This window comes from Oncorhynchus clarkii, chromosome 12 (genome assembly GCF_045791955.1).
Source record: "Oncorhynchus clarkii lewisi isolate Uvic-CL-2024 chromosome 12, UVic_Ocla_1.0, whole genome shotgun sequence".
NCBI classification, from domain to species: Eukaryota; Metazoa; Chordata; class Actinopteri; order Salmoniformes; family Salmonidae; genus Oncorhynchus; species Oncorhynchus clarkii.
Genome location: NC_092158.1, coordinates 24641860 through 24657739, shown reverse-complemented (window position 1 = coordinate 24657739; position 15880 = coordinate 24641860). Strand labels below are relative to the sequence as shown.

Sequence of the window (15880 nt, the reverse complement as noted above, 5' to 3'; positions counted from 1 at the left end):
TTTCCCTTGATCCCGACTAGTCTCCCAGTCCCTGCCACTGAAAAACATCCCCACAGCATGATTCTGCCAAGACCATGCTTCAACAAAGGGACGGTGCCAGGTTTACTCCAGACGTAACACTTGGTATTCAGGCCAAAGAGTTCAATCTTGGTTTCATCAGACCAGAGAATTTTGTTTCTCATAGTCTGAGAGTCCATTTGGCAAACTCCACGTGGGCTGTCATGTGCCTTTTGATGAGGAGTGCCTTCCATCTGGCCACTCTACAATAAAGGCCTGATTGGTGGAGTGCAGCAGAAATGGTTGTCCTTCTGGAAGGTTCTTCCATTTACACAGAGGAACTCTAGAGCTCTGTCAGAGTGACCATCGGGTTCTTGGTCACCTCCCTGACCAAGGCCATTCTCCCCTGATTACTCAGTTTAGCCGGGCGGACAGCTCTAATATGAGTCTTGGTGGTTCCAAACTTCTTCCATTTAACAATGATGAAAGCCAATGGTTCAATGCTGCAGAAATGTTTTGGTACCTTTCCCCAGATCTGTGCCTCGACTCAGTCTTGTCTCGGGGCTATACGGACAAGTCCTTTGACCTCATGGCTTGGTTTTTGCTCTGACATGCACTGTCAACTGGGACCTTATATAGACAGGAGTGTACCTTTCCAAATCATGTCCAATCAATTGAATTTAACACAGGTGGACTCCAATAAAGTTGTAGAAACATCTCAAGGATGATCAATGGAAACAGGATGCACCTGTGCTCAATGTCAAGTCTCATCGCAAAGGGTCTGAATACTTATGTAAATAAGGTATTTCTGTTTTTCATTTTAATACATTTGCAAAAATGTATAAACATTTCTTATAAATCTAAAAATTTATAAAAACCTGTTTTCACTTTGTCATCGTGCGGTATTGTGTTTAGAATGACGAGGAAAATAAACATTTAATCAATTTTTGAATAAGGCTGTAATGGAAAAAAAAATGGAAAAGTGAAGGTGTCTGAATACTTTCCGAATGCACTGTACGTATACATTTTTAACTTTCAATCAATCAATCAATCCAAACTGTGTAGAGGAAATTTGATGAATGGAAAGAGACATCTGGTACAAAACATCAAAATGTTGAATCAAATTCAGAGATTCAATACTGGGTAAGCCTACAAGGTAGGGAGGGATGTGTTTTTACATATATTGTTATTTGTCCATTTCGATCTGTCCCTTACATGCTTGCATTCCCCCCAATCACTGTCCTTGGGTTAGAGCATCTCTAAATGCTGCCTAGGTGAATGGCTCTAAATGACAGCTTTAAATGACTTATAAAAATCAATACCCCCTATTCATCTTTAAAGGCAACCTGCCTGCACTTGTCCATTTGAATTACATCTCACTGACATCAGAAGGGAATTTGTTCTCTCCTCTCTCTCACAAGCAATATGAGAGGCAAGCGCATAAACACACGTGCGCACGCACACATACTGAGCGACAAACACACACACACACACACACACACACACACACACACACACACACACACACACACACACACACACACACACACACACACACACACACACACACACACACAAACCTTAACAACCTGCCTTTGAGAATAGAGAGAAACTGTAAAGAATGGGTAGTTTATTGAAAAGAACGCAATGAAAGTAGAGAAGCAGAGAGAGAAAAGATGGAGTCACTATGGCTGGCAGACTCATGGCCAAATCAATCATGAGTGAACACAGTGTGGAGGCTTGCTGCTGTGACTGTGTGTATTGTGTTTGTACAGCATCAGTCCTATGAACCCACCCTGGTGCTTTGGATCTGCAGGCTGCCAGGCTCCAGCAGGGCCATGCGAAGGTCCTTTCCCAGCAGACTGAGGCCGTCCTTCAGCCAGGTAACGGTGGGCTCCGGGTCCCCTGACGCCTGGCACCTCAGCAGGGCCACACCCCCAACAGCCTGTGTCTGGTTGGACGGGCCCTGCCGGATGATGGGCGGGGGGCGGTCCTTTAAGGCTGGAGAAAAACAAGGAATCACAATGAAAACAATGAAACACAAACTATGAATTACAGTTTAGTGCTATACTAAATTACAAATTTGATCCCATAAACGTTAATGAATTTATCATTGGAGAAGCAAGGTCTTCTTGATGTATCTGTTGTGATAGGGGGTACCTGTTTTGGGGGTCGTTTGCAGGTTTCTGATAGTGTGTGCTAATGGTACCACATCACACCATAGCGCTCTATTTACAAGGTGCAGAATAACGATGGCTCGCCTACGGCGCTAATTACCCTGCCTTCCTCACAACACATTCACACCCTCCCTCCTTCCTTCTCTTCTTCCTTCTCTTCCTCCTCTGACTCACCGCTGCACCTCACAGCCCCCTCCCCCTCCCCCAGACAAGAAACAAGCCACTGCATTTCTGGGGTATTCAATCTTTTAATATTGTCTCTTCTTCCCCTGCTCATCAGTGCTGTTAGTCTCAACTCAGACAGAGTATTTGCACCAGGTTCTAGTGCTCTAAAAGTCTATCAAAGCTCCTTCAGACTCAGAGGACAGTCACTAAACCAGAAATGCAGAGAAACCAATCAGACACCAGCCTTTATAGAGTGAGTCATCCTTTTACTCTGCTAACTGAGACTTTTATACTATACCCACTGTATACGTAATAATTGTCAGCATCGCATTGTATGACTAATATTGAACAATTGCTAGACTCAAAAAATATTATTTAACTGTAATCAGATGCTATAACAAAAGATTACTTCTTTCTTGCATGATTTTTCCAGCCAATTTTTGCTCAAAATTGACTTAGAAATTGCTAACGCCTGTCCATGTCCTGAGGACATCTGTAAATGTCTTTGAAACCGGCCAAAAGAGGCAAGAGTGAGCGTTATTACGATCAAGTAGGCTTGGGTTTGCTAAGGCGTTGTGGATAGCGGCGGTGGAATGGGAAAGTATATATTGATACGCCTGGTGCCCAAATTGATGACGTATGTCACGCAATTGAGAGTGGAGTGTAGATGAATGGATTCGGTTCAGTCAGTGATCTTGATGAGAACTTCCCAGCATACTAGTTTATGCTGGCAACAACAGCAGTATGGCACTAGTTAAAAATTGTAAAAGAAAGTGATGTTTATTTGATGGTCGAGGGAGAAATAATTTGTCGTATTGCAGTCGACATCTGGCTGTCACCGTGGCATGCCAATTAGCTAACATAATGAGAAGAAGTTGCGAATGACCAGTGCAACAGTGTTCTATTGAGGCGCTTGCTAGCATCTTTTCTCCGGGCAACAGGTCTCCCGGAGCAATGCAATATGGTTGGGCTTAGAGGCTAGTGCTTGCCGACGTGAGCGGCTTCGCTGGCGGTAGCTAAATTGGGCAATTTGTTACATCCCACTTGATTTTATTTAGAGTAGGATAACATCCAACATGAGAGATAACTTGTAATATTGGTATTTGATACTACTGTAGTCAACATGTGGATGTCATAGTGATACAGTCTACTGCTCAATGGTGTCATGACTTTGCCCTCTTTGGGTACAGCAAGCCCCATCCCCCTCTCCCTGTCTCCTACACCCAGGCTGCTGCAGTCAGAGAGAGGTCGTACATTTCTGGAGGAGATTATCTCCTCATGGCCACAGTATAGAGAGAGTGAATTTTCATAGAGAACAAAGGAATTTCTTCCACCTCACAGAACTGGAGAACCAAAGAACATTTATGTTCTGGAGATATAAGGTATGGTGGAGGTATAAAATATCAGTGAAGAATCCAGCTACAAACTGGTCCGTTTGGAACAATTTTATGAAACTCATGGGAGACAATACGGCCACATTACCATAACGCTGTTTATATAATAGCCTCAGATATGAGGTTTACATCTAATTGTTGTATAAGATGAATGAGTGAAGATGATACTGTTTGTAAAATTGTGTAATGTGATTTTGGACTGTTTAATGAAGAAAAATCAGAGGACCGCTCATGAGCACAGTTAGGAACTGGCGTCATGAGACAGCCTTTTTCTGCTCTCCCGAATAAAATCCCCACTTTGAGAATTTCTCAACAGACCATGTTTCCCTCAATTACGAGAGGACAGAGGTTGCAGACCAGCTTACCTCGATAACGAGAGGGCCAAGGTTTGAGTAGATGGCTGAATCTTTTAACCATACCACATGGTTAAACTCTTAGACTATCGATATCGACAGAATAAGGACAAGTCTTTGATATGAATTACTAGTCTGCAGCTAGGAATTCGGTATCATTGAACGTGAAGACCGACAACCTCCGAAACATCTATCCTATAATGACATGAATGAATGTCACTCTGAACTATCCATTCTAACCACGATACAGAGAGAGAGAGAGAGGACGGACACTCTCAAACAGAAACAACATTTTCAACAGCGACCCTGACGACACACTGAGCGTAAATATATATATTGATTGCAATTGTTCACGAATGAGTGAGCGTTCACGTGCAAAGGATTTGCATTTCAATTGTTATAATTATCAACACTGTAGTGACTTCTCAGCTGACCCCCACTTCCCTTTTGTCTAACAAGCCACCATGCCGGTTTTGATGCACCTGTACTGACCTCGCCTTCTGGATGATAGCGGCGTGAACAGGCTCGGGTGGTGTAGGTGTCCTGGAGGGCAGGTAGTTGCATTGAGCAGACCACACTACCCTCTGGAGAACGTTACGGTTGTGGGCGGAGCAGTTGCTGTACCAGGCGGTGATACAGCCCGACAGGATGCTCTCGATTGTGCATCTGTAGAAGTTTGTGAGTGCTTTTGGTGACAAGCCGAATATCTTCAGACTCCTACCCTCTCCACTACTGTCCCGTCGATGTGGATAGGGGGGTGCTCCCTCTGCTGTTTCCTGAAGTCCACAATCATCTCCTTTGTTTTGTTGACGTTGAGTGTGAGGTTATTTTCCTGACACCACACTCCAAGGGCCCTCACCTCCTCCCTGTAGGCACTCTCGTAGTTGTTGGTAATCAAGCCTCCCACTGTAGTGTCGTCCGCAAACTTGATGATTGAGTTGGAGACATGCATGGCCACGCAGTCGTGGGTGAACAGGGAGTACAGGAGAGGGCTCAGAACGCACCCTTGTGGGACCCCAGTGTTGAGGATCAGCGGGTTGGAGATGTTGTTACCTACCCTCACCACCTGGGAACAGCCAGTCAGGAAGTCCAGTACCCAGTTGCACAGGGCGGGGTCGAGACCCAGGGTCTCGAGCTTGATGACGAGTTTGGAGGGTACTATGGTGTTAAATGCTGAGCTGTAGTCGATGAACAGCATTCTCACATAGGTATTCCTTTTGTCCAGATGGGTTAGGGCAGTGTGGTTGCGATTGCGTTGTCTGTAGACCTGTTGGGGCGGTAAGCAAATTGGAGTGGGTCTAGGGTGTCAGGTAGGGTGGAGGTGATATGGTCCTTGACTAGTCTCTCAAAGCACTTAATGATAACGGAAGTGAGTGCTACGCGGGCGGTAGTCGTTTAGCTCAGTTACCTTAGCTTTCTTGGGAACAAGAACAATGGTGGTCCTCTTGAAGCATGTGGGAACAGCAGACTGGGATAAGGATTGATTGAATATGTCCGTAAACACACCAGCCAGCCTGTCTGCGCATGCTCTGAGAACGCGGCTGGGGATGCCGTCTGGGCCTGCAGCCTTGCGAGGGTTAACACGTTTAAATGTTATACTCACGTATGGATGACTCATAGTGAAGACTGGGTTTGTGCAGATAACCAACAATTTACGATGTTTGGAATGAGACTAACGTGAGGTAAAGAATAATTAATTAATCAGAAGACTATTTATCCAATATAAAAATATATAAAAAGTTATATTAGGAAAATTATAACTTTGTAATCTGAATATTTTCCTTAGTGCCCTGACTTCCTAGTTAATTACAGTTACATGATTAATCAGTTTAATGCATAATAATAATTACAGAGAGTAAAGATTTGATAAAGATTAATCTACAGTTTAATGATGCCAAAGACACGACAATGGGGACAGTTTGCACTGTAAACTGGTAACAACAACAACACAGGGCAGTGTCCCTTCAATCCTGCTTGCCGCAGTAAGGAAAGGGAAGTAGCTAGATAGTGTAGTCAACATCAGGCCAGGGTGAAGGCTAAAGCACATTTATTGTAATGATTTTCAACGAGAACTTACAACTACGGCATTAATGTCTACATTAAAAAAAAACTATTCTAAGCATGCTCCCTTGTTCCAACTTTGGCAGGCAAGCAACATCTTTCTAGCAACATCTATCAACTAGCAAGCTGGGAAGGGCTCAATAGGATGACTTACTGAACCGAATCTGTTTGTCTCCACTCTACTTTTGCTGCACCAAACATCTAATACATTTGGGCACTAGGTATGTCCGTATAGCCTCTCCCGAGTTCTGAAGGTCCCGTGTTCAATTCCAGTTGTAGAGACAAATTTTGAATTGATTTGTACCTTAACCCTTAACGTAACCAATCGGAATGAATGCCTAAACTTAAAGATGCACTATGCAGAAATTGCTCTACCAATTTCCTGGTTGCTAAAATTCTAACAGTTCGCCTAATTTCAGTTTATGTGACAAACAAGCAAGTATAGTGTAAGTGATCATTGTTCCATCTAAACCGCTGTTAATATATGTTCTATAACCAAAAATATTGTATTTTCAAATGTTTGAAGCTGGTGTACAAAACGAAAGTAAAAGATGCAAAAATTAAACTTAAAAACAGGAAGCATAGAAATAGTGCACATAGAACATATCTACCACTTCTTAGACCTCCTTTCAATGAGAATTACATATGTATAACTCACATTTCTAAGTGAATTTTGTCAAGTCGCCCAAAAAGTTACACATTGCAGCTTTAATGTTTTAACTCTACCCAAAACCTTAACCCTTAATAAAAATAAAAAAAGTGAGGTTTGAAGTAGGGCTGTTTCGGTGACCATATTACCGTCACACCGGCGGACACGAGTCATGAAGGCAGTCAAATTCCACGTCACCGTTTAGTCATGGTAATTAGGCTTCTCCAAGCTCTGATGCTGCTGCTGGTCATTAGTAGCCTACCAAACTTGCTAACTGCCTGGTACTGCCTGGTACTCAGCACTCTATTGCCCCTGTAATCACACTGACATCAATGCAAATGTAATCAAAAATTGAATCAAACACTTCATGAAATGATTTATACTTTTCCTTTCGATAATTAAGTATATTTTGGCAATTACATTCACTTTTGATACTTAAGTATATTTAAAACCAAATACTTTCAGACTTTTACTCAAGCAGCGTTTTACTGGTTGACTTTCACTTTTATTTGAGTTATTTTCTAATAAGGTATCTTTACTTTTACTCAAGCATGACAATTGGGTACTTTTTCCACCACTATGTTTTGATAAGATTTGTATCACAACTAAAGTGGCCAAATAACTTCTTAAAATTAAGCACATTAATGTGCTTTACAATGAGATTAGAGCATAACTGGCATACATAAGTAGCGCGTGAGTTTCAAGTTTGGGGAAATACTTTTCACCATCAAAAATGCACCTTTATAATCTAAGCATTACATGCATAATCTCACTTTTGATAATGGTGTTTTCCCGCTAATGGAACATTCACGCTTATAACCTACTGCCATGTGTGCATTGCTGTGCTTATAATGTGAAGAAATAGCCTAATAGTTAACGAGATGTCAAGCTAGATGTTCTGATCTGTTGCGTCAGCCACATTGCATAAAAATTTTTTTTTTTATGCTAGTGGATGCATTAATTTAGGATCTAATGCATCCCACAACTGTACCAGACTATGTTAGAATATTTATTTCTGGCACAGAATAGAATAGGTAAACTTTTGTACTATGGGGGATAGTAGATTGACATAGGCTAGTGCTTTTGCTGTTTGTTAGGCCAGCTCATCTTGTTGGCTGACGAAAAGTAAATGTGGACAATCCTTCCAATATCTTCAATATGCGCCTCGGAATTGGACAAGCACGCACGCAGTTGCGTCCCCGATGTGTCTGTCTTCACTTGTAGCCTGTGAGAAAGTCCCAATCACGTGATGGAGAGCCATGTGAGTGAGAAGTGATTCGGGGCACATATCACCCAGGGAGAAGGGAACAACGTCCACTGGCCGCAAAAGTCATTAACTTTTTTTAGGGTGCATTAAGGCCACACAAAGGGGATGCCGTCGTGAAATTAGAGGCATTATCAAGTTTTTAAAAATTTATTTTACCTTTATTTAACTAGGCAAGTCAGTTAAGAACACATTTTTATTTTCAATGAAGGCCTAGGAACAGTGGGTTAACTGCCTGTTCAGGGGCAGAACGACAGATTTGTACCTTGTCAGCTCGGGGGTTTGAACTTGCAACCTTCCGGTTACTAGTCCAATGCTGCTTGTCAAATGCTTGTCAAGTGCTTGTCAAATTGTGAATGAGAGACTGATGAAGTGTGTACAGCCTGCGCAAAAAAACAAAGCAGAGCTCATGCCTTTCAAGCGACTTGTTTCAAATCATCATTAGAGTCGTATCATGCAGCCTAAAGTTACATTATTAACTCTAAATAAAACATGTAGGAGTACCTATTTCTTTGCTACCGCTCAACACAGAATAGACACATGCACACACTCGCTCAAACAGTTTGGAGAAAATATCCTTTCTATTTTATTCAGCTTTATTCAATTCTATTTTTCATACTATAAAACAATATAAAATAATCCCACGGAAATCTAACCAAATCTTGTCTGCTAAATGAACTAGTGTAGCCCACAGCCACATGGCATAGCCAGATTAGGACCTAACATAAGGACAACTCAGAGTATGCTATTCTGTTCTTCTGAAATAGATTACATTTTCTTTATATCAGATTTCTTTAGACCTGTCTAAAATAAATAATGGATTTTTGTGAATGTGTTGGCTATTTTACATGGATTTATTAGCCTTTTTAAAATGTAGATGTTCCAAAGGTCTGCATCTGTGGAAACTAGGCAATGTGTGGAAACTAGGACATGCTAAATGTGTTTATTACCATGAGATCGACAGTTATTTGCTTGACAACCACCGGCTGACGTAATATTGTGACCGCACAGCCCTAGTTTGAAGCGGAACTATACTGAGCAAAAAGTTATACAGCTGCACCATCGAGAGCATCTTGACTGGCTGCATCACCGCTTAATTTGGCAAATGCACCACCCTCGACAGCAAACCACTACAGAGGATGGTACGGACAGCCCAGTACCGAGTTCCCTGCCATCCAGCACCTCTATATCAGGCAAACGTAAGACTGCTAAATAGTTAGATAATGGTTACTCTGCACTGACCCTGTCTTGTACTGACTCTATGCACACTCACAAGACAAAATATACACACTATATACACTCTCACACATATACAGTGGGGCAAAAAAAGTATTTTGTCAGCCACCAATTGTGCTAGATCTCCCAATACTTATTTTCCACCATAATTTGCAAATAAATTCATTAAAAATCCTACAATGTAATTTTCAGGCCTCTCTCATCTTTTAAGTAAGAGAACTTGCACAATTGGTGACTGACTAAATACTTTTTTGCCCCACTGTACCATACTGACCCACTCACACACATTCACATACACTACTGTACATATGCACATAACACACAAATGCATACCGACACAACATAAACACACAACACACACAACAACGTCTCCCACAATGTGATCAAGACAAAGTAGATGATCGTGGACTACAGGAAAAGGAGGGCAGAGCCCGCCCTCATTCTCATCGACGGGGCTGTAGTGGAACAGGTTGAGAGCTTCAAGTTCCTTCGTGTCCACATCACCAACAAACTATCATGGTCCAAGCACACCAAGACAGTCGTGAAGAGGGAACGGCAACACTTATTCCCCCTCAGGAGACTGAAAAGATTTGGCATGGGTCCTCAGATCCTCAGAAAGTTCTACAGCTGCACCATCGAGAACCTCCTGACTGGTTGCATCACCACCTGGAATGACAACTGCTCGGCCTCCGTATGGCCCAGTACATCACTGGGGCCAAGCTTCCTGCCATCCAGGACTTCTATACCAGGCGGTGTCAGAGGAAGGCCCTAAAAATTGCCAAAGACTCCAGCCACCCTGTTCTCTCTGCTATGGCATGGCAATCGGTACCGGAGCGCCAAGTCTAGGTCCAAAAGGCTTCTGAACAGCTTCTACCCTCAAGCCATAAGACTGCTAAACAGCTAATTAAATGGGTACCTGGACTATTTGCATTGACCCCCCTTTTTTATGCTGCTGCTACTTGCTGTTTATTATCTATTATCTATGCATAGTCACTTTACCCTTACCTACATGTACTTATTACCTCAATTACCTCAACTACCCCCGCACATTGACTCAGTGCCGGTACCCCCTGTATCGTTATTGTTATTTTATTGTTGCTCTTTCATTTTTTACTTTACTTTATTTAGTAAATATTTTTTCCTAATTCTTGTTTTTCTTAAAACTGTGTTGTTGGTTAAGGGCTTGCATTTCAAAGTAAGGTCTAAACTTGTCGTATTCAGCGCATGTGACAAATACAATTTGATTTGATTTGACATACTCATCATATGCGGTTGCTACTCTGTTCTTTATTTTGGTCTTATTATTATCTATCCTGGTGCCTAATCACTTTACTCTGCCTTCATGTACATATCTACCTCAAAAACCTCATTCCCCTCCCTGCACATTGATCTGGTACTCCCTGTACATAGCTTCATTCTTGTATATTTTATTCCTCTTGTCTTACTCTTTTTATTTTTACTATTATTTTTGAATTCAGTATCACTGGTCTCGTAAGCAAGCATTTCACGGTTAAGTCTACACCCGTTGTATTCGGCATATGTGACGAATACAATTTGATTTGATTTACTTGATTTGAGCAACCCAGGGCGTCAAAAACACTGTGTCTGAATCTGAAGTCAAATTGGTAAAACCGTGAGCTCTTGTTGCATTTTTCACACTCAACCACTTGATCATTCCTTCAATCCCCTGTACTGTATACAGCAACACTATTTACATATTTTCCAACTCGCATGACAAGGTATGTTCTCTTTCCAAAAAATCCTTTAGCAGATGTTAATTCAATAATGTGTGTGAGAGGAATCCAGGAAATGAGTGAGAAAGAGAGACAGAGATGGAGACAGAGATAGAGAGGGAGAGAGGCGTAAACAGCTCCTAACTGGCACTAGCTCAGCACTTAAGATAATGATGCTCTTTGAGAGGAGGAGAGAGGTGTACATGTGACTCTCCATCAGGGAGTTTTCATTTGAACAGTTTCTCTCTTTGCAGGCCTTTCATGGCCTCTCTCTGGTGCAACTTCCCACAGTGACATGCTAATGAAATGGATGAAGGCATTTGACCGATTAGCTCTTACAGCATTCAGCACATCTCAGCCAAGACTAGTGCCAAACATTAAATAGTCAGCCTCTGATGCATTTTATGCACCTTCAGTGCATGTGGTCAAGCAAGTGTGTGTGCTTGCACTTAGTTGTGCATTGTTCTCAGGCAAGGCGCACAATTCTGTTGGCAAGGATAGCTCTGCAGGTGCGCATTGATATGACCACCATCTACTAGTGTATGTGGTGTGTGTGTGTGTGTGTGTGTGTGTGTGTGTGTGTGTGTGTGTGTGTGTGTGTGTGTGTGTGTGTGTGTGTGTGTGCACATGTGTTTGTGCGTGGCATGCTCTATATGCTCTCACCGTCTGCCACCTCTAGCTGAGCCTTGGCCAGGATGCTGCCGGCCACAGTGAGGGCCTGGCATGTGTAGAAGCCTGCATCAGAGCGCTGTACGGAGGAGATGGTCAGCTCTCCACTCACTGCCACTGACACACGGCTGTCTCCCTGCGCTGGCTGGCTGGGGAACAGCAGATCCTGGTGAGATAACATAGACTCATTATGAAAAACAGCATGGTGTTTAGTCCTCTGCTCCATAGAAAACATGGCAAGATTCAATGTAGGCCTAAATGTTGAAGTTAATAGTATGAGCGAATAGTAAATCATAAATGTACTGTGCAGTTATGAGTCATAATTGCTGTCAGTGACAACCTTGGCAATACAATGTTATATAACAGTGTAGTCCCATGCACCGTACATGTACAAGGCAAGAGCAGACTGCATTAACTAAAAAGCACCAACAGGTCATTCCAATCATCTGAAGCCTTGCTCGATTTTACTCCATTTCCATTCTCAGTGTATGTTCATTACTAACTAGGATGTTATATCCTTAGTCCTCCTATTCACTCACTTATCCTAGAAATGTGTGTGTAATTCAGTAGTAAGGGTTTGGGGTCCTCTATCTGCTCGGAGTGGTCAGTAATTTACACTGTGGGTGAGACGCAGTCAGCCCTGCCAGTGATGATGCCCTGCACTACCGGTCTTGAAGTTAAGTGAGTCCTCACAGCCGCTCACACATAGCCTTGAAGACTCTGCCTCTTTCGCTTCAATTAGATTTTTTTCCCATTCCGCTACCTGAGAGCAGACAAACGGAGGGTAAGGGAAGGACATTAGCCTGATCCCATTATGCCTAACAACTAATGCAGCAAATTAATGTAATTTCTTGTGAAATAAATTGCTGGTCAAAGCCCTGCAAAGTGGACTGATGATTCACTTCATTATGTAACTGTCACCAGGCTCGGGAATCCGGAATGCCCTCTCTCGCTCCACGGCTCTATCCACTGTCCAATCAGGACCTAACCTTCATGTCTCAATTAGGTAAACAAGGAGAAGGTTATTTTTGTTAGGAGGAGGCCAACACACTAAGGGGAACTCTCATGTATGAAAGCACACAGACATTCAACACACGTTATTCAAACAAGGGTTTCTTACCTGGCTGCCCTCTCGTTGCCAAAACACAGTGGGTTGGGGGTTGCCCTTGGTCTCACAGGGGAAGGTGGCTGTGCGCCCTTCAGCCACAATCTGGTCCCGGGGTCGCACCACAAACAGGGGAGCCTCTGAAGGTCAAAGGTCAGAGATGTCAAACTGTCACCACAGCACAGCAGGAACACATTTAGAGAAAATTATGTTCATGTACACACACTAAGCAAGGAGCGCTACAAGTTTCAGCTACAAGCTACAGGCTGCAGGGAACATGCAACAGGTGATTGTCTAGTAGCCTCTCTTAAGAGCCATTACTACAGGTAACAGACCGTAGAAGCCATAGTTCCAGCTGGCCGCAAACCTGCATGAATGAGACCAACTCATGAGCACGGCTGCTTTAACACACATTCTCCCCTTCTAGTCTCTACATCAGAACTACTGCATATCAACTACTATGTCTTGATACTGTTGGAGAAACAAAGGGTTTTCAACTAACTTTACAACACAACTAAAAGGAGGGCAGCGTTGGGTGGTTCAAACTAAGGAACTAAATGTGTATGAATTAGTACTGTATGTTTAATAATCAGGTGTGAATGTGTGTTTTGTGTTTATGGGTGTGTATGTATGCAAGGGTAGGCACATTTACTGAGCCCTTTTAAGCATGTGCCTTTGCGTGTGTGTGTGTGCATGTGTGTATCGTTGTGTGATAGAGAGAGAGAGAGAGAGAGAGAGAGAGAGAGAGAGTAATACATGCACAATGGGATCAGGTCTTACTTACCAACAGGGCGAGCTGGTGAAAGAACAATGGTGTGGATGGGTGAGGACAAAACACAAGACCGAGAGGAGAGGAGGAGAGGAGAGGGAAAGAAAAATAAATGAAAATCAGAAATGAATGACATATGGTGTTGGGTACAAAAGTCCAGCAGGTACGGATGAGGAGAGTGGGGTTCAGTCACCATGGCAGGTGATGGCATGGGGCTTAGGTAAAGGAAATAAACCTGGCATAATCTTAGGTTGGAAGGGTTTTATAGTAATACAATGTTCACATTGTCTTATGCGCAGTCACAGATGTGGAAACATCATAGCATCACCACTGACACTGTGCTTATGTACAAACAAACAAAGGCAAAATCAGAAAGCTGAGTTTCGCCTGCCCTTACCCTCTTCAACTCAAATACCCTTAAAATACCCTACCAGAGTCTCACTACACCAGTTCTATTAGCATTCCAGTGGAGAGAGCGATGCAGGGTGTGTAGCACAATTGGTTCTGGTTAAGTTGCTCATCTTTGTGTGGAGGCTGAAGGTCCTGGTGTAATCATTCAGTCTGGGCCCTGGGAAAGAGAGGGACTGAGCCCAGCTCCAGGCTCACATCAGGGGGGCGATAACAATCGCACGGACTCACCCTGCTGAGACTATTACCACAGCTCCAGGAACAGGACTGGTGTCTGTCTGTCTCCTACATTAGCATATACTCACCCCTGATAGTGAGGGTAGCCGAGACCTCCACTTTGCCCACACGGTTCTCAGCCACACAGGTGAAGGTGCCCTGGTCGCCAGCCGATGCCTTCTTGATCCTCAGGAGGAAATCCTCCTTCTCATAACGGACGTCATATCTGAGGAAGAAGGAGAGGAGAGGTTGACATTACACAAGTCAAGCATGCATACCAGAAAAGCAGTCCACTTCTGGGACATGTTAGAGTAAAGCTTACATAAAATAATAGGCTGTGGAGATAAGGTTGTTTTGAAAAATAAAGCAAGGTTTTCTGAGACACTTAAAACTCCGCGCTGCAGAGAGACTACATTCTGCTACAGAGGAGGAGGAGGAGAAAGGGGGCCAATTGTGCAGGGCTGAAAGGAAAGGTAAAATGAAAGGTGCTTTCAGCTCGAACCCTGACTGTTCCTCTATTTCAATATTTATGAAGAGGAGACACCCACTGTGGGGTGTGTGGGAGTGAGTGAGTGAGTGAGTGAGTATGAGTGAGTGAGTGAGTGAGTGAGTGAGTGAGTGAGTGAGTGAGTGAGTGAGTGAGTGAGTGAGTGAGTGAGTGAGTGAGTGAGTGAGTGAGTGAGTGAGAGAGAGAGAGAGAGAGAGAGAGAGAGAGAGAGAGAGAGAGAGAGAGAGAGAGAGAGAGAGAGAGAAAGAAAGAGAGAAAGAAAGAAAGAAAGAAAGAAAGAAAGAAAGAAAGAAAGAAAGAAAGAAAAGAAAGAAAGAAAGAAAGAAAGAAAGAAAGAAAGAAAGAAAGAGAGGCTGTCTAATCCCAGAGCTGGCAAGGTGGAACAATCTTCAGTTCTGCCCTTGAGCAAGGCAGTTAAACCCACAACAACTGCTCCCCGGGAGCCGATGAGGCGGAAGTCGATTAAGGCAGCCAGAGCAGGGCTAACAGTCCATCACTCAGAGAAACACCAGTCCTAACAGATCAGATCTACCAGTTCATCACTCAGAGAAACACCAGTCCTAAGAGCAGGGCTAACAGTCCATCAGTCAGAGAAACACCAGTGCCAACAGAGCAGGTCTACCAGTTCATCACTCAGAGAAACAACAGTCCTAACAGAGCAGGTCTAACAGTCCATCAGTCAGAGAAACACCAGTCCTAACAGAGCAGGTCTACCAGTTCATCACTCAGAGAAACACCAGTCCTAACAGAGCAGGTCTAACAGTCCATCAGTCAGAGAAACACCAGTCCTAACAGAGCAGGGCTAACAGTCTATCACTCAGGGAAACACTGGTCCTAACAGAGCAGGTCTACCAGTCCATCACTCAGAGAAACACCAGTCCCAACAGAGCATGTCTACCAGTTCATCACTCAAGGGCAGAGGGTTTGACATGGCTGCAGAGCATGGAACATTATAGAGCTGGACTCTACCCTCTAAGGGGCCTCCTCTGGTCTCTGAAGCAGACAGACCAGCAGACGGTAAATCTGTCCAGTCTTCCATAATGTCTGGACATGTGAGACGAGCAGAGCACTGAAACAGAATGAGGGGGGTGGGGCCACAGATACAAGAGGTGAGAAAAGTGAGGGGGGAGAATATCGATAGAGCTTTCTGTCCGTTCGGACAGTTGGTGCGTCTGT

At 43.4% G+C, this 15880-nt stretch overlaps 1 protein-coding gene across 1 annotated transcript in view; it reads right to left on the bottom strand.

Annotated features, from left to right (window-relative positions):
• LOC139422916 (roundabout homolog 2-like) overlaps window positions 1-15880 on the bottom strand; it is a 149515-nt gene that overhangs the window by 37839 nt on the left and 95796 nt on the right. Inside the window, exons 6-9 of the mRNA XM_071174386.1 lie at window positions 14286-14422; window positions 12819-12943; window positions 11693-11864; window positions 1793-1998 (exon numbers count right to left, since the gene is read on the bottom strand). Coding sequence (XP_071030487.1) covers window positions 1793-1998; window positions 11693-11864; window positions 12819-12943; window positions 14286-14422 — 640 coding nt within the window. The remainder of the gene's footprint in view (window positions 1-1792; window positions 1999-11692; window positions 11865-12818; window positions 12944-14285; window positions 14423-15880) is intronic.